The following is a 23,377-nucleotide window of genomic DNA, read 5'->3' as shown; positions in this document are numbered from 1 at the left end:
GAGAGCCTGGGATTCAGGGCAAGGTGAGTGTGAGGAGTGCTTTCCATCTCAGAGCTCCTCCTGCACCAGGCTGAACTCGTTCCCAGCATGCTGAGGTGACTCACTGAATTCCAAAAGGAGTTTTGTTTGTGAATAAAAAGGACACGTGAAAAATTCTTGCTGTAAACAGTCAGAAAATGTCAGTTGTGGGAAAAATCCGATATTGTTTTGTCAATAAATTATGCTGTGCCCTGCATAGATCACAGGAATGGGCCTTTACCCTGGAAACAGCAATATTTGCTACCCCAGGAGCTCATTGCCAGCTCAGCTCACACTCAGTGCATCCTCTGATCGATTATCACAGCTTTCCCAGGGCTTCTCATTTCCTGCCTCCATCACTGCCCTCCATCAGCCCCAGACACACAAACCACAGCCTCTGTGCCCAGACCAGCCACCCAGGCATGTTTCCATCAGGAGATCCCTGGAGATGGAGCATTAGATAACAGGAGCAGGTTTAGGGCTGCAGGCTCTGCCTTGGCTCGGGGTGAGGGCACAGCCCTGCCCTGGGCAGGGGCACAGAGGGTTAATCTGCATGTGCCCACATCACTGCTTTTATTTCACATTTGTGTTCCTTGCTGAACACTGACAATGCTGCTCTGTTTGCAAGGAGTAATTATGTGTTGCTATGCAGGCGTCTGAATTAAATAATCAAGCTGCAAAAATAACATTCATTTGTAGTAATAACCTCTGCATTTCCAGGCTGGGTTTGCTTGGCTTACAAACAGCTGATCAGTTTTCTTAATTAATTAGCAAACAGCCTACAAAAAGATACCCTGAGAAGGCTGAATTACACGTGCTGTTGTGGAGAGGGAAGAGGAATAATCCTTGCTGTGTCTCCTTAGCTCCTGATTTCCAGGCAGGTTCATTTGTGTCCCCCCTTTGCTTTTTTTTCCCCTCACAGTGAATCTGAGTGGTTTTTATTGTTCCTTTTGTCTCTTTGACTATTAGTAAATGTCAGAATGGACTGAGAGTGAGGAGGATGAGGTTTCATGTGGCAAACAGGTTGGGGAGGGAGATGTTCTGTTCCTCTCCCAGTTTGTTTCCCTGGGCCTGCTGCTGGTCCTGACTCCAGAGTGCCCATCTGCCATCCCAGCCTTTGGCAGGCTGTTCCCAGAGCTGGCTGGGATGGAGCCTGCCTCGAAATAGGGCAGGGAGTGGGATTGTTCCCTCGGTGATTGTTCCCCTGGGAGGAGCTGCAGGACATCTGTGCTGGATGCACACTTGGGCTCTCACCCCTCTGCAGGCTCTGAAGGGCTGTGGGGTGTGCAGGAACTCTGTTCTGACACTGCACAGGGAAAACAGGCACCTTGGGGCTGTCACAGATGCTGAAATCAGGACATTCCTGCTTTTTAAAGAGAACTTGCAGCATTATTTTTTCTCCTTCAAGGCAGAGGCTCATTTTAAATAGAAGCTGACCAGATGCTTGTGAGCTGAGATGCTTTAATCCATTTACAGATCCCATCTAATTCTTGTTCAATGTCCAAAACTGATTCATGCTGTTTAAAAGGAACAAAACCCAAAATGTCAGCGAGAATAAAACCCCCAAATGAGCACTTTGTGAGCGCTGCAGCAAAAGACAATATTTTCATTAAAGGGGAGAATGTGGTTTTGCAGCACAGGGAATCGTTTGAGCTGACAGAAAGACACTTGAAATTTCACTCTCTTGCCATGGCTGCACTTTCTGCAAGCCTGGATTTGGCATGTGACTGTCTGCAGCTTTTCACATGTAAAGGTGTAAAAAAGGAAAAAAAAACCTCACACTTTCAGGAGGTATGGGACACCTTTTGTGTGCACATGGTTTGGAAATAAAGAGTCTGCCACGGGAGTTGGTGCCTTGACACCTCTGAGTGCAGCCTGCTTTATAAATGACATATGTATTTAGGAAGCTGGCTGACAAAATAGCATGTCTAGGAATTTCTCTGCCATGAGGGATGGGAATGTGAAAAGGGAGACTCTGACAGACGTTTTGTATTTTTAGCAAGATTGAAGCTTGAGGTTAAACCCCACAGAATGCTCTGTGCCGGAGAGTGGGCACAGAAAGGGGTTGTCAGGGTGCAGCTGTTAAATGAATTAGGCAAAAATGACCCAAAAGGTATTTAGGAAGGAGATCAGCTCATCTTCCCCCCAAAAACACCCAGAGAAGTTGCAGGGAGATGCTGGGTTGATGTTTCCCATCATTGCTGCGAGCTCCACTAGGAGAATTTGTGAACTCTTGGCGAGAGGGTAGCAGATTATTTACTTGGACTGTTTAGTCTCCAGAATTCAGAGAGACTGCCCATGGGAGCTGTGGTGCACAGAGCATTATTGCAGCAGAGCAGCCGTGCCTGCAGCCCCAATTCCTGAGCAGCAGGCAGCAGAAATCAGAGCCTCTCCCTCGCTGTCCCTTTGATCTTCCCCGAGCATTTCCAGGATCCTTGGCTCTGATTGCACCTGTGGTGTTTGAAAGGCTCCAGCCCGGGGTGCTCACAGGCTTTGGGGAGGTGGAGGTGGAGGTGGCTCAGCCCAGGATGCTCAGAGGCTTTGGGGAGGTGGAGATGGCTCAGCCCAGGGATGCTCAGAGGCTTTGGGGATGGGGATGGGGAGGTGGAGGTGGCTCAGCCCGGGATGCTCAGCCCGGGGTGCTCAGAGGCTTTGGGGAGGTGGAGGTGGCTCAGCCCGGGATGCTCAGAGGCGTTGGGGATGGGGATGGGGAGGTGGAGGTGGCTCGGTCCCAGCTTTCCTGGCACAATGCTGCCACTGGCAGTGGTCTGCCGGTATTACACGGGCTCTGCTCAGGAAATGCCTTTCCCGGGAAGGTTTGGCTGTTGTTTATTCAGCAGAAAAGCTCTGACAGCCGGGCTGCTGCTGCAGGGGAGCCAGCAGGACCTGCCCACAGCCCAGGGACCTGCAGGGTGACCCCAACGGGCTTAGGAGCTCAGGGGGGATTGCAGCCCAGAGGAAAACAAGGCTGCAGTTGCCTCATGCCAGAAGAATGTTCCTTTGCCTTCAGGCCTTTGTTTCTTCTCTGTTTTGGAGCAGCAGGGAAGAATTGCAGACCAGGGGGTTCCGAGATGAACTGAGCAGAGTCTGTAGTGACTCGATCTGAAAGTTCTCTTTAAGTGGTGCTTATGCTTCAGTTTCCTTCTAAGAAGGAACAGATTGGTGGCTGGAGCCTCAGTGAGAAAAGAGCATTTGGGGAAGGCAGTTTTGTGTAAATTTTGCTGTGAGGCTGATGAGCAGTCAGAGCCTGTAATTATTGTGATTGAAGTGCAGTATCCTATTCTTTTGTGTAATAAAGAACATCTATGATTATGTCTGGATCCATCTGTCCTTGGGGGAAAAAATCTATTATCTCTTGGTTTCCACTGCTCAGAGTGGTTGCCCTGAATGGTGTTACTGTGGGTATTCTTTTCTGCATGTTTGGCCATAAATACTTCTTATTTGTGGAAATCAGCAGACTCCGTGAAGCCAAAAATCGCAATCCTTTTCTGATCCCTGCCTCTTCCCTTGGGTTAATTAACGTGAGTGAGTTGATTGGGGTTTGCTGGTCAGATGCAGAGACACAACTGATGCGGGAGGGTCTCCCTGCCTTTGTCTGGGCTGGAAATCAATCTGTCACAGCACAGGCTGGAGAAATTCCTCCCTCTGGGTCTGACCTTGGGGGTTTGCCAGCGAGGGCCGTGGGGCTGGGGCTGATTTCCCTGTCAGTAACACCCTGGGGTTGTTTTTCAGAGCAAGAGGGACCATCTGCTGATGAACGTCAAGTGGTACTACCGCCAGTCCGAGGTGCCCGACTCGGTGTACCAGCACCTGGTGCAGGACAGGCACAACGAGAACGGTGAGTGGGGCAGCCTGCCTGATCCTGGCCTTAGCAGGGCCAGCCTGCCTGATCCCGGCCTTAGCAGGGCCAGCCTGCCTGATCCTGGCGTTAGCAGGGCCAGCCTGCCTGATCCTGGCCTTAGCAGGGCCAGCCTGCCTGATCCTGGCCTTAGCAGGGCCAGCCTGCCTGATCCTGGCTTTAACAGGGCCAGCCTGCCTGATCCTGGCTTTAACAGGGCCAGCCTGCCTGATCCTGGCCTTAGCAGGGCCAGCCTGCCTGATCCTGGCCTTAGCAGGGGCAGCCTGCCCTGATCCTGGCCTTAGCAGGGCCAGCCTGCCCCAATCCCAGCTGTAACAGGGCCAGCCTGCCCTCATCTTGGCTTTAACAGGGCCAGCCTGGCCTAATCCCAGCCTTAACAGAGCCAGCCTGCCCTGCCCTCCCCCAGTCCCAGTTTTAACAGAACCCTTCTGCACAGGGGCATGGAACCAGGACACGGTGCTCTGTACCTGCCTGGTGTCACTGGTGTGTGTCCTGTTCCTGTAATCAGGGGCATTCCAGGGGTGCTGGAAGTGCTGGGCTGCATGATTAATAATAATTAATAACAACAGCAGAAGCAATTTGAATAACATTATTATTATTATTATTATTATTATTATTATTATTATTATTATTATTATTATTATTATTATTATTATTATTATTATTATTATTATTATTATTATTATTATTATTATTATTATTATTATTATTATCCTTGAAGGAGAACAGAAAAGCAGAGTCACCCTGGGTCCTTGGTAGGCCTCCTGGACACTGTGCTGATAATGAACTGAGCACCAAATAATCTGCAGAAATTGGGGATCTCCTCTGGTGTTTGTGGCTCTGCCATGAACACATTCTGCCATGAGAGCTGTGTCTCTCAGTCGTGCTCCCTTGCAGTGAATATTCACTGTGATTAATATTGCAGTGAGGGATGGAACTGAAGCACTTGGAGCTGAGCTTCCCCTTTTTTTCTCTTTGCAAAAACAAGTGTGATCTTGGCTTTCATAGAAGCAGAAGGAACTTTAGTACATATCCCAGTGTCATTTATCTCCTGCCTCCAGGGAAGACATAACATTTGCTTCTGTTCTTACCAGGAAATTTCCTTGAGGCAACTGTTAAAAATTCTGAAGATACTCCAAGGTGAACGGTGCTGATGAAAGTTGATGATTGAAATGTGGAATGCAGCAACTTTGTGGTGCCTGACAGAACAAAGTTGAGCACACGCTCCCCTTTTAAAGGACACTCTGTGTGTGCTTTTAGCAAAAGCTCCACAAATCTAACATTTCTGTTACTAATTTATTTGAAGCTTCTAACAATGAGATTACAGGCACAGTGTCAAAAAGTATTTTTGATAGCATGGCTGCTTTTATTGCAGTCTCCTGTGTGTGGAGAAGTATTTCTGTGTCTCCTCAAAGGTATTAGAAAGAAGTCATGGAAAAAGTTGTCTTCCAGTTCTTTTGTTAGCACTCAGAGTTTTCTGTGTTTGAACATGAATGTCAATATTTACCTCAAAGCCAGAGCACTGCACAGTTCCCGCTGTCAGGACTTTGTTGAAGATTTGACATTAAATATGCACAGGAGCCCATACCTTGTCCTGGAAACCAGAGTGAGTCATTTCCTTGGTTCCTTCCACCTGGGAGTGACTGCTCCCAGTGGTCAGAATGAGTCCCACTGCCCTTAGAAAGGTTTTTCCCTTCCGAAGTCCTGGGAGAATTGATGGGTAAAAGCAGATGTGATGTTGTTCCACGTGAATTCCCACACCCACCCTGAGCACACGAGCGGTGTTTGTCACCTCAGTGCATCCCAGGAGCACCCTGGGGCTGTGCCCTGCTGCTGGCACTGGTGGCACTGGTGGCACTGGTGGCCCAGCTGCTGTGTCAGGGCTGTGCTGCTGTTTGTCTCTGCAGACTCGGGCCGGGAGCTGGTGATCACAGACCCCGTGATCAAGAACCGCGAGCTCTTCATCTCCGACTACGTGGACACGTACCACGCTGCTGCCCTGAGGTGGGGACACCTGGGGACGGGCTGGGGACAGCCTGGGGACACCTGGGGTCAGCATGGGGCTGGGGACAGCCTTGGGGACAGCCTGGGGACACCTGGGGTCAGCATGGGGCTAGCATGGGGCTGGGGACAGCCTGGGGCTGGCACAGAGGTGTTGGGGCTGGGGGGACAGCCTGGGGGACAGCCTGGGGCTGGGGACACCTGGGGTCAGCCTGGGGCTGGGGACTGTCAGGGGCTGGCGCAGAGGTGTTGGGGCTGGCACAGAGGTGTCAGGGGCTCTGTGGGGACACCAGGGGGACAGAGGTGCCTGGGGTCCCTGCTCCCCAGCCCAGCTGTGACTCTCCCCTGCAGTGCCCTGTGTCCTGTGCCCTGGCCCGGCTGGGAGCTGCGGCTGCAGGCTGCTCTCCGTGCCAGGCAGTCCTGGTGCCCAGCAGGAGCTGTTTGCCATGGGCAGGGAGTGCCCAGCTGTGTGCCCTGCACTCTGCCCTGCTGCCCTGCCACCCTCCAGGCTTTTGGCCTGGACAGGCTGAGGGGACACCCTCCCTTCAGATGTTCTGGGATCCCAGCAGCCAGGCATTATTTGTCAGCTGATTTTCAGCATGCCAGACATGCGTGGATATTGTTGAGATGCAAATTGAATAATCTCCCTGATAATGGTGCTCAGATGGTGTTTCACCACAGCCATCTGGAGACATTTTTTTGTTCAGAGTCACTTTGCTGAAGCCACTTACTTCAAGACAAACTGGCTTCTGTTCTGGTGGGGGAAAGTCTTTGATTTACATATTAAACCTTTCTTATAAACTCAGAGCATTCCAGGGAGTGCTGGGAGCCCCTGGGACTCCTCAGTGCCTCTGCTGAGTCCCCTTCAGTGTTACACCAGGAAATCTGCTCAAACACTCAAACTCAGCTCTGTGCCTGCACTTTCCCTGGGACTGCTCTACCTCCCCTGCTACATCCTCTCAGTTCTTTTCCCTTTAAAGAAAAGATGGGGACGGAGAGATAAAAATGGAATTTACGTGTGTGCCAGACGAACTTGGAAAATAACCTCAGAGTGCAGAGGATGAGCAGAAGGATAATTGCACATGGTGTTCCTGCAGAGAACGTGGGGGAGGCACAGTGTGTCGTGATGCATGAAAGGTTAACGTGAGATTCTAATTTATTATAATACCAGATGATTTCTCTGCCCTCTGCAAACAAATGGCTCTGGCCACACAAGGGATTGATGACAAACTGGGGAATAAAACCCAGTGATTGTAACTAGCAATATTCTGCTCTAACCAGTGAAAAAATTTAACTAGAGGGTAGTTGTAGATCTCTGTGGAAGTGTGTAATAAACATGATGTGGTTTTTCCCTCTCTGGTGAAATGCAGAACTCCTGGTCTGGAGTGCTGGGAACAGGAGGTGCTGCTCTTCCACAGAGACAATGCAGCTTAGCTGGGAATGCTTATTAGCTGCCAGGTGAATTATTGAAAAGAAGCCAAACCTCTTTCCCTAGAATACTTCTAAAATGTGAAATATCAAAAGAAACCCCCCTGCTCATTTTCTCTCTAAGTACTAAACGTGGAAAGCAGTGTCAGCCTGCGGGGGGGAAGTGAATGTGAGAGGGCAAGGCTGGCACTCAGGGGGTGTGGGGGCCTCTCAGACCTTGGACAGGGGAATTTTGGGGGCTGGGTCTGTGGCTGTGACAGCTTTGCACATTGGAGACTGGCAGCATTGCATTTCAAGCTGTTGTTTGTTGGGCTGATGGTATTTGGGCTCCTCAGGACTGTGCTGGCTGGAGGAGAATTGATGAGAGTTTGCAGAGCAGCATCCGAGCCACTGTGACTGCATTTCCTTCCCTTTGCACCCTGGGAGGAGCCCACACTTCTGGGAAAGGATTTTTGTATTGCTGGTGTTTTGGGCATTTCTGAGAGCAGGGATGCCTGTGGCTTCTCCCCAGATTGCAGTGGCACTTAGTTAAAGTAGCTGCTACTCAAGCTGGAATCCTAATGCCATTTTCTCCTCTTCCTTCCTTGCAGAGGGAAGTGCAACATCTCCCATTTCTCTGACATATTTGCTGCTAGAGAGTTCAAGGCACGAGTGGATTCATTTTTCTACATCCTGGGCTACAATCCAGAGACAAGGTAAGTGCAAATGGCTTTTAAACTCCACTTCACCACTGACCTGAGCTGTTGCTCACTCAAAGGTTGGGCTCGATGATCCTGGAGGTCTTTTCCAACCTTCATTCTATGAAAATTACTCAGGGGAAGAAAGGTTCAAACCCAGCTGGCAGGAGGCTGGGCTGGAAGGGATGCAAGGGAGAAGCTGCAGATTTCTGAGTGTGTGTTTATACAGGACAAAAATAAGAATAGAAAATAAAATTGTGCAGTGAGTCCTGATATCCAGGTGCATCTCTGGCTAAATAATGTGCTGCTTCTAAACAGCTTCTTGGAAATGTGGGAGTTTTGTAAAACTTGCAAACTTCAGCAGGAATTCTTGGCTGTCTTGTTGGCTGAATGTACACCCTTGAAAATACCTCTAAAAATCATTTGCATATTCCAGTCAGCAAAGTTGAAATTTCAACACTTCCAAGAAATCAAATTGGAAGTTTTTAAGTGTGGAAATTCCTGCTTTCATGTGTAAATAATTGTCCAGGTCCCTAATCAGGGATTCCTGGTTTATGCTTTGCTGGCCTAGAACAAATGAGAGGCACAGAAAGGAGCTTTTTGGGATCAGTTCATGTTGGAGGAAGGTGTGTCCATGCTCTTCAGTCTGCCTGGGTTTGTTCAGCCAGCCTTGGGCAGCTCTGGTTGGAAAGCTCAGTCCAGGCTGTGCCTTTGTTATTTGCTGGGTCCAAACGGGACATTTTCTACATTTATGGGATTCTCTAGTGCAGGAAAAGCCCCACAAGTGCCAGCCTTGAGTTTGCTGTGCAGGGGGGCATTTCCATGAGCACCCCAGTGGGAGGTGAAGAATTTGGCTCAGGTGTGTGCAGGGAATTGTCCTTGGAACACAATCAGCTGTGCACCTTGATTTCCAGAGATAGCCTGGAGAAAAGTCCTGTTTGAACTGGGGGCTAGATAAGCATGTAAATAATAAATATTTGAATTGTTCTGTGGTGGATTTACTGTCTCTAAAGCTTTGTGCTTCAGGGCATTGCCAGCCACTAAGCGCCTGCAGTCAGGAGGAGCTCCCTGAGTGGTGTTCATTATGAAATTGCCAATTAATGAGGCTTCCTTGCCTCTCTCTGAGGTGTCCCAGTCTGTCTTGGGGAGATGGACGGCTGAAACTGCCTCCCTCAGGCACTTCCCTTCCCTGGGAGTCCACTGAGCCCTGTGGATATCCCAAATTCAAACACCATGCCCTAAAATGCTTCTGGAACACCTCTGCTGCCTTCTTCTGAGCAGTCCACGAGGCCAGGCATGGGGAGGTTTTCCTGGGGGGGGCTTTAATTGATGAGGTTTTCCTGGATGGGGTTTTGATTGATAAGGTTTTCCTGGATGGGTTTTCCTGGATGGGGTTTTCCTGGTGCCCCTCTCTGATGTTCAGCTCCCTGCCTGACCCCTGTGTGTGTCACTGTGCCTCAGTTTGGGGTTGGAGTGTTGGTATTGGTGCCTAAGGGATGGTTTCTCCTGTGAAATGGCATTTTTGGGGGGGTTTTAAACCCACTTTCTGGGTAGAGGTAGCTGTTAATTCTTCCAGCTGTTAGAGGATGAGTGAGCCTGAAAGGATCAATGAAAGGAAGGAGCAGAGCACGTAGTGATCAGCTAATTACTCAAATTAGCCAGCTCTGCAAAGTCGGTTTTTCTTCATGTGCTTGCAGCCAGGTTTCTTTGTCTAACTCGGGCCATATTTTGTGTTGGAGTGGGGGAGGCTCAGAGAGGGGAACCGCAGGGAGGTTGGTTGGTGATTTTCGGGCTGGGTTTTGCTGCTGCTCGTGGCTGCCTGTGAGTTTCTGCTGTGGGAAGTGAAAGTGTTGGGGGCACATTTCAGGGCTTTGTCAGTTCCATCTTGCACCTGATCTGCTTTCCTAAGGAGGTGTTTTGGTTCTGTGGGAGGGTGAGAAACGCCCTGGTTGTGTGAAATTGATGTGGGAAAGGTCCTGCAGGCTGCAGTGAGCCCTGCTGGGGGATGTGGGCTGGGAGCCCAGCAGTCCTGAGCTGGGCACCGTGTGCAGGGGCATTTCTGCTGAGACATTCTGGGCTCACCATGGGAGGCTCAGAAACTTCTGCAGACTCTCAGGTGCAGCTCAGCGTGGTGGGGATCTATTTTAGCATGCTTATGATTGCAGAGAAGCTATTTTTGTGTGTTTGTATTTGCAAAATAACTTGAGAAAGCCCCAGACTGCAGAAACATCCGCAGCACTGGGGAGGATGTGTAGGATGAGGCCCTTTCGTTGCAGGACACAGAGCTCAAGGAAAGGTTGTTTTGTCCTTTCTGTGCCGTTTGAAACTTGTGATACCCAAGGAAATTGTGTATCCACCTCTGCTACAATGAACATTCCTCACCGGATTGTTGTACCAGAAAAGGAAGGGTTTTCCTGGGGCCTGATCTGCTTTGCTTACTGTGTATTCAAAATACAATATTTGGGGAAATTTTTATCCTTCTTTAGCCTCATGGTAGGTGGAGGCATCTCAGGAGCTGGAGAACAGAGGGATGTGTCCCAATGAAAGCTGTGTGTGCTGGAGGGGACTTTGCCTCCATGTGAAGGGGTGCCCAAGAGCATGTTTGGAGTCACCCAATACACAGAGGGCTCAGAGCTGCAGGCTGGGGCAGGAGGTTCAGGCAGGGAGAATCAAGCCTGGCTCCTCGGCTGCCAAAGAATAATATTCCTTAAATGGGAGAATAACATTCCTTAGATGCTCCCAGCGCTGCCAGGAGGGCGGGAGCGTTCTGTGCTCGGCTTCCTGCTCTGCCTCCAGCTTCAGCCCTGCAGCCCGGGCTCCTGGGATGGGGCTGGGATCGCACCTGGGGCCGGGCTGGGCGCAGTGAGGGATCCCTCCCTCCTCCATCCCCTCCCTCATCCCTCCATCCCCTCCATCCCTCCCTCATCCCTCCCTCCCTCCGTGCCTCTCGGATCCCCGGCTGTATTTATCAGTGGATCCCTGGCTCTATTCCCGCATCTCCTCTCTATTTATTGGCAGATCCCCAGCTGTATTTACAGATCCCTGGCTATATTTATTTAGAGAATCCTGCTGTATTTCTCAGCGGATCCCCGGCTGTATTTATCCGCGGATCCCCGGCTGCATTTCCAGATCCCCGGCTGTATTTATTCAGCAGATCCCGGCTGTATTTCTCAGCGGATCTCGGCTGTATTTCTCAGCAGATCCCGGCTGTATTTATTTACAGATGCCGGCTGTATTTCTCAGCGGATCCCGCTGTATCCGCTGCCGGAGCAGCGGCGGCGTGCGGAGCCGTTCCGGAGGGAGGAGGAGGAAGGAGGGAGGAGGATGAGGGAGGGAGGGTCACAGCACATGCTCAGTGCCGCCGGTCCGAGGGCGAAGTTTGTGCGTTCTGCGTGCGGGCTTAGGTCACAGCACAAGCTCAGTGCAGGCTCGGCAGCTCTGGCAGCCCGCATGTGCCTCCATTTTGAGCTGGGAGAGGGCAGCGGGCAGAGTTTGGGCCGGGAGCAGCGGGCTCAGCGATCCGCCGCGGCCCCGGGCGCCCGGCACAGCCATGGACGATCCGCTCGGCCCCTGCAGGTAGGCGGCAGTGCCCGCCGGCCGCCGCGGCTGCCGCGCCGCTGGGGCAGCGCCCGGGGCCCCTGCCAGCCGCTGCCAGCGCTGCCACGGCCGCGGGCACTGCCGGGGGCACGGTGGGCACTGCCGGGGGTACGACGGCAGGCATGGCAGCGGGCACTGCCAGCGGCACAGCAGCAGGCAATGCCGGGGGCACAGTGGGCACTGCCGGGGGCACGGCAGCGGGCACGGTGGGCGCTGCCGGGGGTACGACGGCGGGCATGGCAGCGGGCACTGCCAGCGGCACGGCAGCGGGCACAGCAGCGGGCACTGCCGGGGGTACGGTTGGCACTGCTGGGGGCAGAGCAGTGGACACTGCCAGGGGCACGGTGGGCACTGCCGGGGGTACGACGGCAGGCATGGCAGCGGGCACTGCCAGGGGCACAGTGGGCACTGCCAGCGGCACGGCAGCGGGCACGGTGGGCACTGCCGGGGGTACGGTTGGCACTGCTGGGGGCAGAACAGTGGACACTGCCAGGGGCATGGTGGGTATTGCCGGGGGCACGGTGGGCACTGCCAGTGGCACAGCAGCGGGCACTGCCAGGGGCACGGCGGTGGGCACGCTGCACCCCGGAGGTCTGGGGGCTCCAGTGCAGCTGTGGGCAGTGCAGCGCCCTGCAGGGCAGGGATGCTCAGGGGCTGTGACAGGAGGGGGCTGCAGCAGCAGCCACTGGGGCTCCTGCATGGGTGGTCCCTGCTGCTGGAGGGCACTGAGCCTGGCACTGAGCCTGGCACTGACCAGGTGAGAGGAGCAGGAGCTGCTGTGGCTGTCCTGGCCTGTCCTGCCCGTGCAGGTGGCACTGGTGCATCTGAATGGCAGCAGCTGTGCAGGACAGCAGCTCAGGACAGCAGTTGTGCAGGACAGCAGGCAGCAGCTCAGGACAGCAGCTCAGGGCAGCTGTGCAGCACCACGAGGCTCAGCAGGCAGGCAGGGGGTCAGGCTGATGGGGTGAAGGGCAGGGCTCTGGTCCCTGTGGCACGGCCAGCAGTGTCACTGCTGTGTGGAAATGGGGGTGAGGGGACCTGGGGCTGTGCTTGGGTCACACCTGGCTCTCACTGCCTGGCTCTGTCCTGTGCCTGTCCTGCAGAGCTGGGCTCACTCAGGGACCTTGTTGTGGGGCTGGCCAGGGTTTGGGTGGACAGGGGGCAGGACTGTGTGTGCTGCTCACAGTGACACCTGGGAGCAGGGGGTGGCCCTTAGCCCTGCACGCATTGTCACTCACCTGGCAGGGGCTGGCAGTGGCTGCTCACCTGGGCACAGAGGGACACACACGGGGAGCAGCTTCAGACTAACAGCAGAGATTGGGATGAGAAGAGAGGAAGAAATTCCCCCCTGTGAGGGTGGGCAGGCCCTGGCACAGGGTGCCCAGAGCAGCTGTGGCTGCCCCTGGATCCCTGGCAGTGCCCAAGGCCAGGCTGGGCAGGGCTGGGAGCACCTGGGACAGTGGAAGGTGTCCCTGCCATGGCAGGATGGGCTTTGAGGTCCCTTCCAAACCAAACCAGTCTGGGATTCTTGTCAGAAGCTGAGGAATGAGTGGTGAATAAACCTGCAGAATCCTGCCCGTGTCAGTGCCACGTCCCTGTCAGTATCCTGCCCCAAGTGTCATTCCTGTAACCATCTCCTTTTATACCTGCAGAGCATGAAAAAAGCCAAGAACACTTATTTCATGTGGATCACTTTGGCCATTGGCTGAACCAAGTCCTGCTAATGATGACAGAGCTCAGCTCCCCTGAGCTCAGCCTGGCTGGATCTCCTGGTGGTTTAGAGAGGAGTCTCCCTAGGCCTGAGCTTTGGACACATTCTTATTCCTAATAAAGGAGCTCCTTGAGTGCTCTGCAGGAATACAGGGATGTGGCAGCTTGTGTCCTTAGCACTGGTTTTAAATGTTCCCTTCTGGACAGCAGAGAAGGGCTTGGGCAGCCAGGTCATCAGCAAGCAGCTCCTCAGCTTTGTGTGGAGGTGGGTTTAAAAAAGAAAACCAAACAACAAAACCAGAAACCCAACCTCCCTGCTCCCCCCAGCCAGGGAGAGCCCCCAAAGCCCCCAAATCCCCAGCCCTGGGTGGCAGTGGGGGCAGGCTGGGGGTGCTGTGCTGGCAGCATCCCTGGGCAGTGCAGCTGGGCTCCTGCAGCCATTCCCTTCCCCAGGGACAGCTTTGTCCTGGCTGCATGCCCAGCTGGTTCTCCCAGCTCAGGCACTGCTGCTAGGTGGTCTGGTGAGTTAGTGCCACTCCAAACAGCTGTTGGAAATTGCAGATATATCATGGGAAGTGCTTGAATATTGTCCCTTGGATGAAGAATAGTCTCTTCCCTTTGTTCTGCCTTCATTTCAGCTTTTTTTCCAGGCATAAATCAGCAAGATTACCTCTTTCCCCTTCCTTCCCATTCTTTAGGATGTAATTTGTTTTAATTAGGGCTTGTTTCCAGGTGCATGGTGGAGCTGGGGATACCTTCCAGCTCCTTTCATGCCTCCCATTCTTCATGCTTATCACCTGTGACACGAGCTGCTGCCTCTGCCCTGTGCTGCTCAGGTTTGTGTGGTCAGGCAGGCTCAGAGCCCAGAGGTTGATCAGGGGCTCTGATCTGATGGAGCTTCCTGGCAAAGGCCCCATGGCCTGCACAGGGGCTGGGGCTGTGCTGCTGGGGAGCTCAGGCTGGTTCAGCAGTGAATATTTGGGAATATGGGAAGGGCAAAGGCTCTGCCTGGCCGTTTTAGGAGCTGTACAGGACCAGCCCATGCTGAGCTCATTTACACATCCCCCCAGTGCCAGTGCTGCTGGTGAACAGCACTCTGCTTCTGTTAGAATCAGTGGGAGCAGATAAAAACCTTTGCATTATGCAGTGGTTCCCAGTAATTAATTTGAACCTGTGATCAGATGCTGGTGTCTGCCTTATCTGGAGTGAGCAGGTGTCAGAGAGGTGCTCCATGGCACCTGCCAGCCAAACATTCCCCTCCCAGGCCATTCCTGGGTGGGGAGAACACTTCCTTCCTTTCCGCTGACTTGGCTCAATTTCTGCCACCTCCCTCCACCTTTGGGTAGGGGACAGCACTCAGGGCTCTCTGTCGGCTTTTCTTCTTCCTCCTCTATAAACATGATGAAAGAACAACTTTATCTTGCAAAGGCTTTTCCTGTGTGCAAGGACTTCCTGCTGCCAGCAGCACGGGGCACAGAGCAGCCCCCAGTCGTGCCCTGCAGCAGGAGCAGGCTGCAGCTCGCTCTGCAGGTGCAGGAGTTGGGGCACGTCTGCTCACTGCTGCTCTGGGTGAGCAGGCATCAGAGCCTTCCTTTGGCAGCTCATTTGCTGAAATACACCTTGGATTTTTCACCCAGAAGAGAAAATTGCTTCTGCCTTTTTTTTTTAATTATTGCAACACACAGTTACAATTTAAAACTGTAAATGAAGTTTAAGCATACAAGGGGCAAGGATATTTTCTGAGCGTGAGCATCCTATTTCTGTAAAATGAAATTTTAAATCCTGCTTAAAGAATGAAGGTGTAGGACACAGGTGAATTCAGGGACTTGTTCCTCTGAGGTATTTAACTCAGGTTTGAGGCAGTTGTGGGGTTTTTTGGTTAAAGGGTGAGCAGCCTGAACATGTTTGTCCCTGTTGTATTTTGGAGTGTGCAGTGTTTGAACATGACATAAGATAATTTTGGGTTAAAATTACAGATCCACTTGGCTCAGTCTCCTGCCTCCCAACAGTGACCATAAACAGATGCTCTTGGCTGCAGTGCCAGTCACTCTCAGGGCCTGATAAACTGCTTTTTAATCTGCTCAAGTTGGGAGTGGAGTCATTTTGTTCTCCCCTGTTTTGTCCCTCTAGAGATGGAACAAAATGATCCTTGCCAGATGTTTTTAGAGCTGCCTCTGAAGAGCAGGGGTTTTTCATCTTGGGTATTGGACTCTTTGAATCAAAGGATTAAAAAAAAAAACAACAAACCTTTTCTTGGGACTTTCTTGGGAGTTTTTATTAATTTGCAGAAATCACAAGTATCTGGGAATTGCCTTGCTGTGTCCTACTCTCAGTGGATGTAACTGATTGCCTGGCCATTGATAATGGCTGGTTAGTCAGTGCCAAGTGTGGGACTGCTGTTTATAATTATTCTATAACACATGTCTGACATGGGCCTGCTTTTATTCAGCAAAGCCACTGGTGTTGATACCAGGCTTCACAGAGCCCCCCAAATCTCCTCAGGTTCATTGTTCAGTGCTGCAGCTTGTTATTGCCCATGAAAAACAAACCCACAGCCCAACCCCCTCCATAGCTGCCTTGAAGACCTTTCCTTTTTTAATCTTTGCCTGTATAGAAATAATGACCTTTCCCAGCTGGCTTTGGACACCTCCTCAGTGTTTGAGAGGAGGTTTGTGGCTGGTTTAAAAACCTTCTGTTGAAGCATCCCTGTAATTTCCTTTGGGATCACCTCAGTGTGCAGGATCAGGGAGGGATGCCCAGGGTGGTTCTGTGGCTGGCACAGAATGCTGTCCTGTGTGGCTGTGTGTGGCTTCTGGTTTTGCTTTGGGGTTTGTTGGGGTTGTTTTTTAAACTGAGTGGCAGCCCTGAGTTATCTCTGGGGCTGGAGCTGTTGCTGGCTGGCAGAGGATGGCAGAGAGCCCAGGGGGACAGCACTGAGGCCAGGGTGGCCACAGCAGCACAGACAAACCCAGAGGGGCTGCAGCAGGGTGAAAAATGTGCATTGACTGCAGGGAGCTCCGTGCTGAGCCCTGGCAGTGGGGAGGGAAAGGTGAGAGGAGCAGCTCTGCTGAGATCCCACCCTGCAGGGCATCCCTGGCCCGAGTGCTGGGCAGGGAGCTGGCTGGGGCTGGCACCAGGGACAGGGCAGGGCTGTCCCCAAGCCCCCAGGGCCCTTTGGCCATGGCCCCAGCCTGGGGAGAGCTCTGCTGTGAATTCCCAGCCCCGCATCCTGCCTGCTCTGGGCGTTCTGGAACAGAATCCTGAGCCCAGCTTCTCCCCAGAGCTGCTCTGCTGTGCCCTGGGACACCTCTGGTGGCCTTGTCCCAGTCCTTGGTGGCACTGTGTCCGTGGACAGAGCCTCCAGCTGTGCCAGCCTTGGGTGACTGGTGACTGGTGGGGACAGGGCAGGTGACAAACAGAGGGTGAGGCTGGTTTCTGGACTGGCAGCTGTGCAGAGCTGCTGTGCCAGCCTTGGGTTAGGGTGAGGGTGAGTGGTGGGGACAGGGCAGGTGACAAACAGAGGGTGAAGCTCTTTTCTCTGCTGGGAGCTGTGCAGGCTCTGCTGTGCCAGCCTTCCTCCCTGTCTGCTCCTTGCCAGGGTGGAAGGGAGGGCCGTGCCCCAGGCTGTGCTCAGTCCTGCCCTGCTCTCAGTGCCCTCCAGGCTGCCCTGCTGCTTCAGGAGGGGGCACAAGGGGAGCTGGCCCTGCTCCCTGCCCTGCTGGGGCTCTGGGCACTGCCCTGGGTGTCAGGGCGTGCTGCCTGCCCTGCTCTCCTCCTGCCTCTTTGATATTCCAGCACTGGCTCCCAGCTCCTTTCTGACCAGCCCCTGTTTACTTTGCAGAACACAACGTTGCCATGGCAACAGGTTACTTTTCAAAGGGAACATCTTGTCATTATATTTAATCCACTGCAGCTGAGGAGGACTGAAATATTAAGTTGTTGTTGCTATGGATACTGCTTTGTTACAGCAGTTTCTTTTGTGTCACATTTCATATCCAGCGTTGGCTCCTTTTTTCCCTTTCCCATCGAATAAACAAGGATGCCATTCCATTCTCATTGTAATTGCCCTCACCAATATGATTTAGCTTCAAATCTGCACTGCATTTTAGTTCCCATAGCAAGAATTTTTTTCTCCATTTGAAAGCCATTGCTGGGGCTGTGGAAGCAGCAGAAATCCCAGAGCAGATCCTGTGTCCTTGAGCAGCCAGGGGCTCTGGGCCCTGTTAAAATCCAGGGGGGATGTGGAGCAGCCTGCCAGAGCTCCCTGCACAGCAGCTGAGCCCAGCCCTCGCCTCGAGGTGGGGATGCTCCCAGGAAATGGGCATTGGTGGTGGAAAGACACACAGAAGTATTTCTGTCCGTCCTTCGTGAGGAGTGGCTGGAGAGCCCCACTGGGGTCCCACAGAGGGGGCTGGGGACAGAAGTCCCATCCCAAACTTTGATTTTAACTTTGCAATTTCAGGATGGTCCAGCCTTGGTTCTTCAGTGTCTGTTTATCACACCAAGGTTGGGAGCTGGGGCATGTTTGGTTCCTCCTGTCTGAGCTGGAACCAGCCCAGGGCTCAGGGACACTGGGAGCAGGGATGTGCATGGCCTTTAAATGAATTCTGGGAGGAAAGGAAGAGCATCAGCATTTTCTGTTGTCAGCTTCCCCTTTGCTGCTTGCAGGGAAGGATTCTGACACCTTGTAGTAACCTGGTATTTAATGTGTAACTTTGTAAATAGAAAATTGATTTCCTAGTTCAGTCATTTCCTTGCATAGCCTGGAAACAAGAAAGCAGTGTCAGGTTGTCTTGCAAAAACATGCACTGGGGGAAGACACTTTGACGTGTTCTGATTGTCTCCTGGAGGCTTTTGGCTGATATTTGGAGTGGATTTGTTTCCTGGAGGGTGGCACTGGCCCAGCCCTGCCCAGGGAGCCCTGCACAGAGCAGGTTACCCACACACCTGAGCACATCCCCTCCTGTTCCCTCAGCAATGTTTTGTTTCTGCTCCTGCTCCATTTGCACTGGAAATGCTGTGACCAAAAAGAGTCTGGCTCTGAATTTCATTTATTGCAATTCTTTCTCATTGCTGTTTTTTTTTGTACTTTAGGAGGCTGAACAGTACCCAAGGTGAAATCAGAGTGGGACCCAGCCACCAGGTAAGGGGTTTGTGCTCAGCATCCAGAGATGCTTTGGCCTCCTGATGTGTGCAGGTGACAGTTGTTTAAAATTGCATGTGTTCAGACATGGGGAGGGATTTTAGAATCATCTTTAGGTGACTCACTCCAGTGAGTTCTTCAGCCTTCCCAGCTCAGTTTCTGAGATTGTTCTGTGTCAGATGTTGATATGGTGATGATTTTCTGTAGCAGAAGTGCTGTTGGGTTAATTCCTGGGTAAGATTGAGGGAATGTGAGTAACTGCTGGAAGGTAAAGAAGGGCTTTAAGTCATTGGGATTGTTAAAACAGAAACTGAGGGAGCTGCTGAGGGTGTTCACACACTGGGAAGCAGAATAAGGTTAAGACTTTAGATGTTCCTGCTATGTTAATTCTAATTTGAGAGAAATCCTTCATAAGCATTGGAAATAATCTGTTCTTAAAGAGTATTAACATCCAGCTTGCTCTGGTTCATAGGGCCAGGTCTGTCCCTGGCAGCTGGGGCCTCTCCTTTTCCTGAGGAATTGACTTTGTAGTGTCCAAGTGCTGGAGTTTTGCATCCAAGTGATGAATATTCATTCAGACCCTCTTAAAAATCCTGTTTAAGAACTAGTGAAAGTAAATATTTATGGAACCTGATGTCACATTCTTGAGGATGTTTTGCCTTCAGAGGAAAAAAGTCCTTGGCAATTAAACCTGTAGTGTTCTTTTCAGTAGTCATAACAAGAGTACTGTAAATGATACCTTCAAAACAGCTTTCATCTCAAATTGTCATCTAATATTTTGGCAGGCATTAGTCACCCTGCTCTGAGGTGTAATTACCACGTGCATTTATGGATGGGGAAGAAAAAGCAGGAAGAAGGTCCAGGGATTTAGAATACTGTTAATTCTTGCTCGCTCCGTGCTCCAGACTTCCATTGTTCCCTCCCTCATCCTTGGTTCTGACAATGTCATCACTGGCAGCCCTGAGTGAGCAGAGAGTCCAGAGCTCCTCTCCTGTGGGCTCTGGAGCCCTCCTGTCCCCCAGCTGTGCCCAGGACAGGTGCCAGAGCAGCTGGGCTGGCCTTTCCTCAGGGCACTGACCCCACAGCAGCAGGGACACAGAGGAGACAGATATGGTCTGTAGGATTGCAGGGCATGAGAACTCACCTCCCTCCTCTGAGTGTGCTCCTGGGGCAGCCAGGGAGGTTTGGGGAGCTCCTGGGGCAGCCAGGGAGGTTTGGGGAGCTCCAGACACAGCCAGGGAGGTTTGGGGAGCTCCTGGGGCAGCCAGGGAGGTTTGGGGAGCTCCTGGGGCAGCCAGGGAGGTTTGGGGAGCTCCTGGGGCAGCCAGGGAGGTTTGGGGAGCTCCTGGGGCAGCCAGGGAGGTTTGGGGAGCTCCTGGGGCAGCCAGGGAGGTTTGGGGAGCTCCAGACACAGCCAGGGAGGTTTGGGGAGCTCCTGGGGCAGCCAGGGAGGTTTGGGGAGCTCCAGACGCAGCCAGGGAGGTTTGGGGAGCTCCTGGGGCAGCCAGGGAGGTTTGGGGAGCTCCTGGGACAGCCAGGGAGGTTTGGGGAGCTCCTGGGGCAGCCAGGGAGGTTTGGGGAGCTCCTGGGGCAGCCAGGGAGGTTTGGGGAGCTCCAGACACAGCCAGGGAGGTTTGGGGAGCTCCTGGGGCAGCCAGGGAGGTTTGGGGAGCTCCAGACGCAGCCAGGGAGGTTTGGGGAGCTCCTGGGGCAGCCAGGGAGGTTTGGGGAGCTCCTGGGACAGCCAGGGAGGTTTGGGGAGCTCCTGGGGCAGCCAGGGAGGTTTGGGGAGCTCCTGGGGCAGCCAGGGAGGTTTGGGGAGCTCCTGGGGCAGCCAGGGAGGTTTGGGGAGCTCCTGGGGCAGCCAGGGAGGTTTGGGGAGCTCCAGACACAGCCAGAGAGGTTTGGGGAGCTCCAGACACAGCCAGGGAGGTTTGGGGAGCTCCTGGGGCAGCCAGGGAGCTCTGGTGTGCCCAGCCCTGGAGGTGGCACTCCGTGCTCTGGGCTGGGGACAAGGTGGCCACAGGTCACAGCTTGATCATCTTGGAGATCTCCTGCAGCCTCGGTGAGGCTGTGAGGAGGAGGAGGAGGCTGCTCCTGGCCTGTAATTCAGCACATTCCAGGGGTGCAGGAGGCTGAGCCTGGGCTGGTGCAGCCCCCTGCTTGCTGGAGTGCCTCTCACAGCAATCCCAGGGCTGCCTTATCCCCAGCCAGAAGAGAACTTCAATGACATACCCATTTTCCCAGGCAAGAAGTAAAATAAAGTACAGATTAAAGAGCAGAACATGAAAGACATCTGAACCTGTGACTTGTAATTACTGGTTATGTATAAATGTTGCCTCTCAAATACGTTTAGCGTTGTGAGCATAGGAGGTAATTATAGGGCTTAAAAGCTGTTTCTGAAGAGGCTCTCAGCTATCTCATCTCGGAGCAGGAGATGACTAAAGATGCTAATTGGGTCTCTGGATAGAGTGTAATACTTATTTAGAGGCAGTGTTCATTTTGCTGAGCTATCTCCCTTTCAGGAAATGTCTTTGTTTCCCTTCAGAGTTGCGGTGATTTACCGAGCATTTCATTTTCAGCTTGGTGTCGGATCTGTAGGGTTTCTTGCTGATTCCAAATGGGACCCATCTGGTCGCCACCTTCCAGCCTCCCTTCGTGTGTGCTCTGGGGGGGTGTCAGCCTGGCAGGCAGCAGCTGGATCAGCATCCCTGTGCCAGTGCAGCTGCTGTGTCTGAGGGGAGTTGTCCAGCAGCTCTGCAGCTCCAGACCACGGGGCTCTGCGGTGCCAAGAGCTTTCCTTCCCATCTCTGCTGCTCCTGTGTGCAGGGGGCTCTGCTGGCAGGGGGCTGAGGTGGTGTTAGCCCAGAATTGTCACCAGGAAGGTCAGTGCCCACTGAGGAAGGAGTGCTGGATGGAGGGGATGGGTCGGGCTCGATGCCTCGGCATCCTCGGAGTTCTGAACCGTGGAACAAATCCTTCACCAGCCGTAGCCTGAGCACCTTCCCCCTGCCAGAGGCCACCATTGCAGGGATTTCAGAGCTGTGCACGCTCTGAGCTGGGAGCAGCTGCCATGTGTGTGTGCCCTGGTTTTGCAGGCCAAGCTCCCCGAGCTGCAGCCGTTCCCGTCCCCGGACGGGGACACGGTGACCCAGCACGAGGAGCTGGTGTGGATGCCAGGGGTCAACGACTGCGACCTGCTGATGTACCTCAGGGCAGCCAGGTGAGTGCAGCCCCTCCTTCCCTCGGGCTGTCTGTGTGGGAGCATCAGCTGGGGCCTTGGGATTGAGGCCAGAGCTCCCAGCTTTGGGCCAGCACCGCAGCCTCCATCCCCGGTGGCTCTGGAGGTGAAGTGCAGGGGCAGCAGTGCGGGGTGGGATGGGTGACAAGGGACAGCTGCTCTGGGAGGGGCAGCAGAGGATCCCTGCAGGGAGTCAATCCCCTTGGGAGCTCCAGTTTGCACTTCAGGTCTGCCCCGGTGGGTTCAGCAAACCCCTGGGGGCTTCACAGTAATTCAGAGGCTCAGTAGATTACTTGTAGCTTGCAAGAATTCAGAGGCTGGGGAATCTGCAGTTTCAGTCAATTTTCTGGCATATTAAAACCAAGATGACAGCACAAAGTTTGCTGTCTGCTGAGACTGTTCTGTCTGCAGGTTTCAGCTTCTGTAATCCTGCTCAGGCTCTGCTGCTTTGGCAGTGCAGACTTGTGGCTGATGAAAGCAAATGAGATTGGATTGTAATGCTGGATTGACTCTGTGTGCTGGGGTGACTCAGCTTTGCAGCTCTGTGGTGCCTTACTTGATGCACAGTGTCACAAGGCCCTGAAATCCGTGATTTGGGAGGGGGTGTGTGTGTGGGGCACTGTGCACCTCAAAATGCAGAGTATAAAGTGTGAGCCCAGTGTGTGTGTGGGGCACTGTGCCCCTCCAAATGCAGAGTTTAAAGTGTGAGCCCAGTGTGTGTGTGGGGCACTGTGCCCCTCCAATGCAGAGTTTAAAGTGTGAGCCCAGTGTGTGTGTGGGGCACTGTGCCCCTCCAAATGCAGAGTTTAAAGTGTGAGCCCAGTGTGTGTGGGGCACAGGGGTGCCCCAGCACAGCTGAGCAGTGTCCCTGTCCCTGTCCCTGGCTTTGCAGGAGCATGGCAGCCTTTGCAGGGATGTGTGACGGCGGCTCCACGGAGGACGGATGCGTGGCTGCCTCGCGGGACGACACCACCCTGAACGCCCTGAACACGGTGAGTGCCCCTGGGCACAGCCCTGCTGCCCCTGCCGGGCTCCCAGGGCAGGGCTGGGCATCAGGGCTCCAGCCAGGCTCTGGGGTCACGTTTCCTGGGGGGAACTCTCAAATCCCAGGGGTTTTCAGCAGGGATGAACTCGTGGGGGGTGCCTCAAAGGTGGCCCCAGTGAGGGTTTTTGGGGAGGCTGCTCAGGTCAGGGCACCGGCTGGGACTGGGGCTGGCTCAGCTGCCCCTGAGCTGGCTCTTGGGTCCAGTCTGGGTTTTAGCTGGAGATGGAATGCCTGCATTCTGCTCCTGTGCTCCTTTCCTTGGGATGGAGGCCCCTGGGTGCCTCACCCCTCTGCACTCGGCTGAGCTCTTCCCTGGCTTCCTTCTCAGAGACTCAAATTTCTGTTAAGGTCAATAATCATTAAAGAGCTTTTGGAATTGGAATTTCTTTGCCCTTATCTACAATAATAGCCTAATGCAGAAAATTCATTTAACTTCACTGCTTCTCTATCTACTTTAATTACTCCCTTTAATCGCTTGGCAGCCCCAGGAATCTGCAGTTGCACTTGTGGAGTTCTTGCTTCTGAAATTAGATTAATCCCAAAATATTTTGGTTTTGTTCTTCTGGTTCTTTTCTCTTTGTGTTTTTAGTGCAAGTCTATTTTAGGAAATGCTTTCCTTGTCCACTTTGAATTTTTCTAGCAAAGAGTTTCCTTATAA

The 23,377-nt window shown here is 53.0% G+C and overlaps 1 protein-coding gene across 4 annotated transcripts in view; it reads left to right on the top strand.

The window, feature by feature from the left end:
• RERE (arginine-glutamic acid dipeptide repeats) overlaps positions 1-23,377 on the top strand; it is a 163,139-nt gene that overhangs the window by 77,626 nt on the left and 62,136 nt on the right. For 3 of the 4 annotated variants that reach the window (XM_084220000.1, XM_084219999.1, XM_084219998.1), the window contains exons 4-9: positions 3,751-3,856; positions 5,785-5,881; positions 7,897-8,001; positions 18,385-18,433; positions 21,532-21,656; positions 22,567-22,666. In XM_084220000.1, coding sequence (XP_084076126.1) covers positions 3,751-3,856; positions 5,785-5,881; positions 7,897-8,001; positions 18,385-18,433; positions 21,532-21,656; positions 22,567-22,666 — 582 coding nt within the window. Of the gene's footprint in view, positions 1-3,750; positions 3,857-5,784; positions 5,882-7,896; positions 8,002-11,441; positions 11,560-18,384; positions 18,434-21,531; positions 21,657-22,566; positions 22,667-23,377 lie in introns of those variants that run through there. The other variant, XM_084220001.1, reaches the window with a different exon arrangement.

This window comes from Fringilla coelebs (genome assembly GCF_963513975.1).
Source record: "Fringilla coelebs genome assembly, chromosome: 22".
Taxonomy (NCBI): Eukaryota; Metazoa; Chordata; class Aves; order Passeriformes; family Fringillidae; genus Fringilla; species Fringilla coelebs.
Note: the sequence above shows the minus strand (reverse complement) of the source record. Positions and strands in the feature narration are given on the sequence as shown.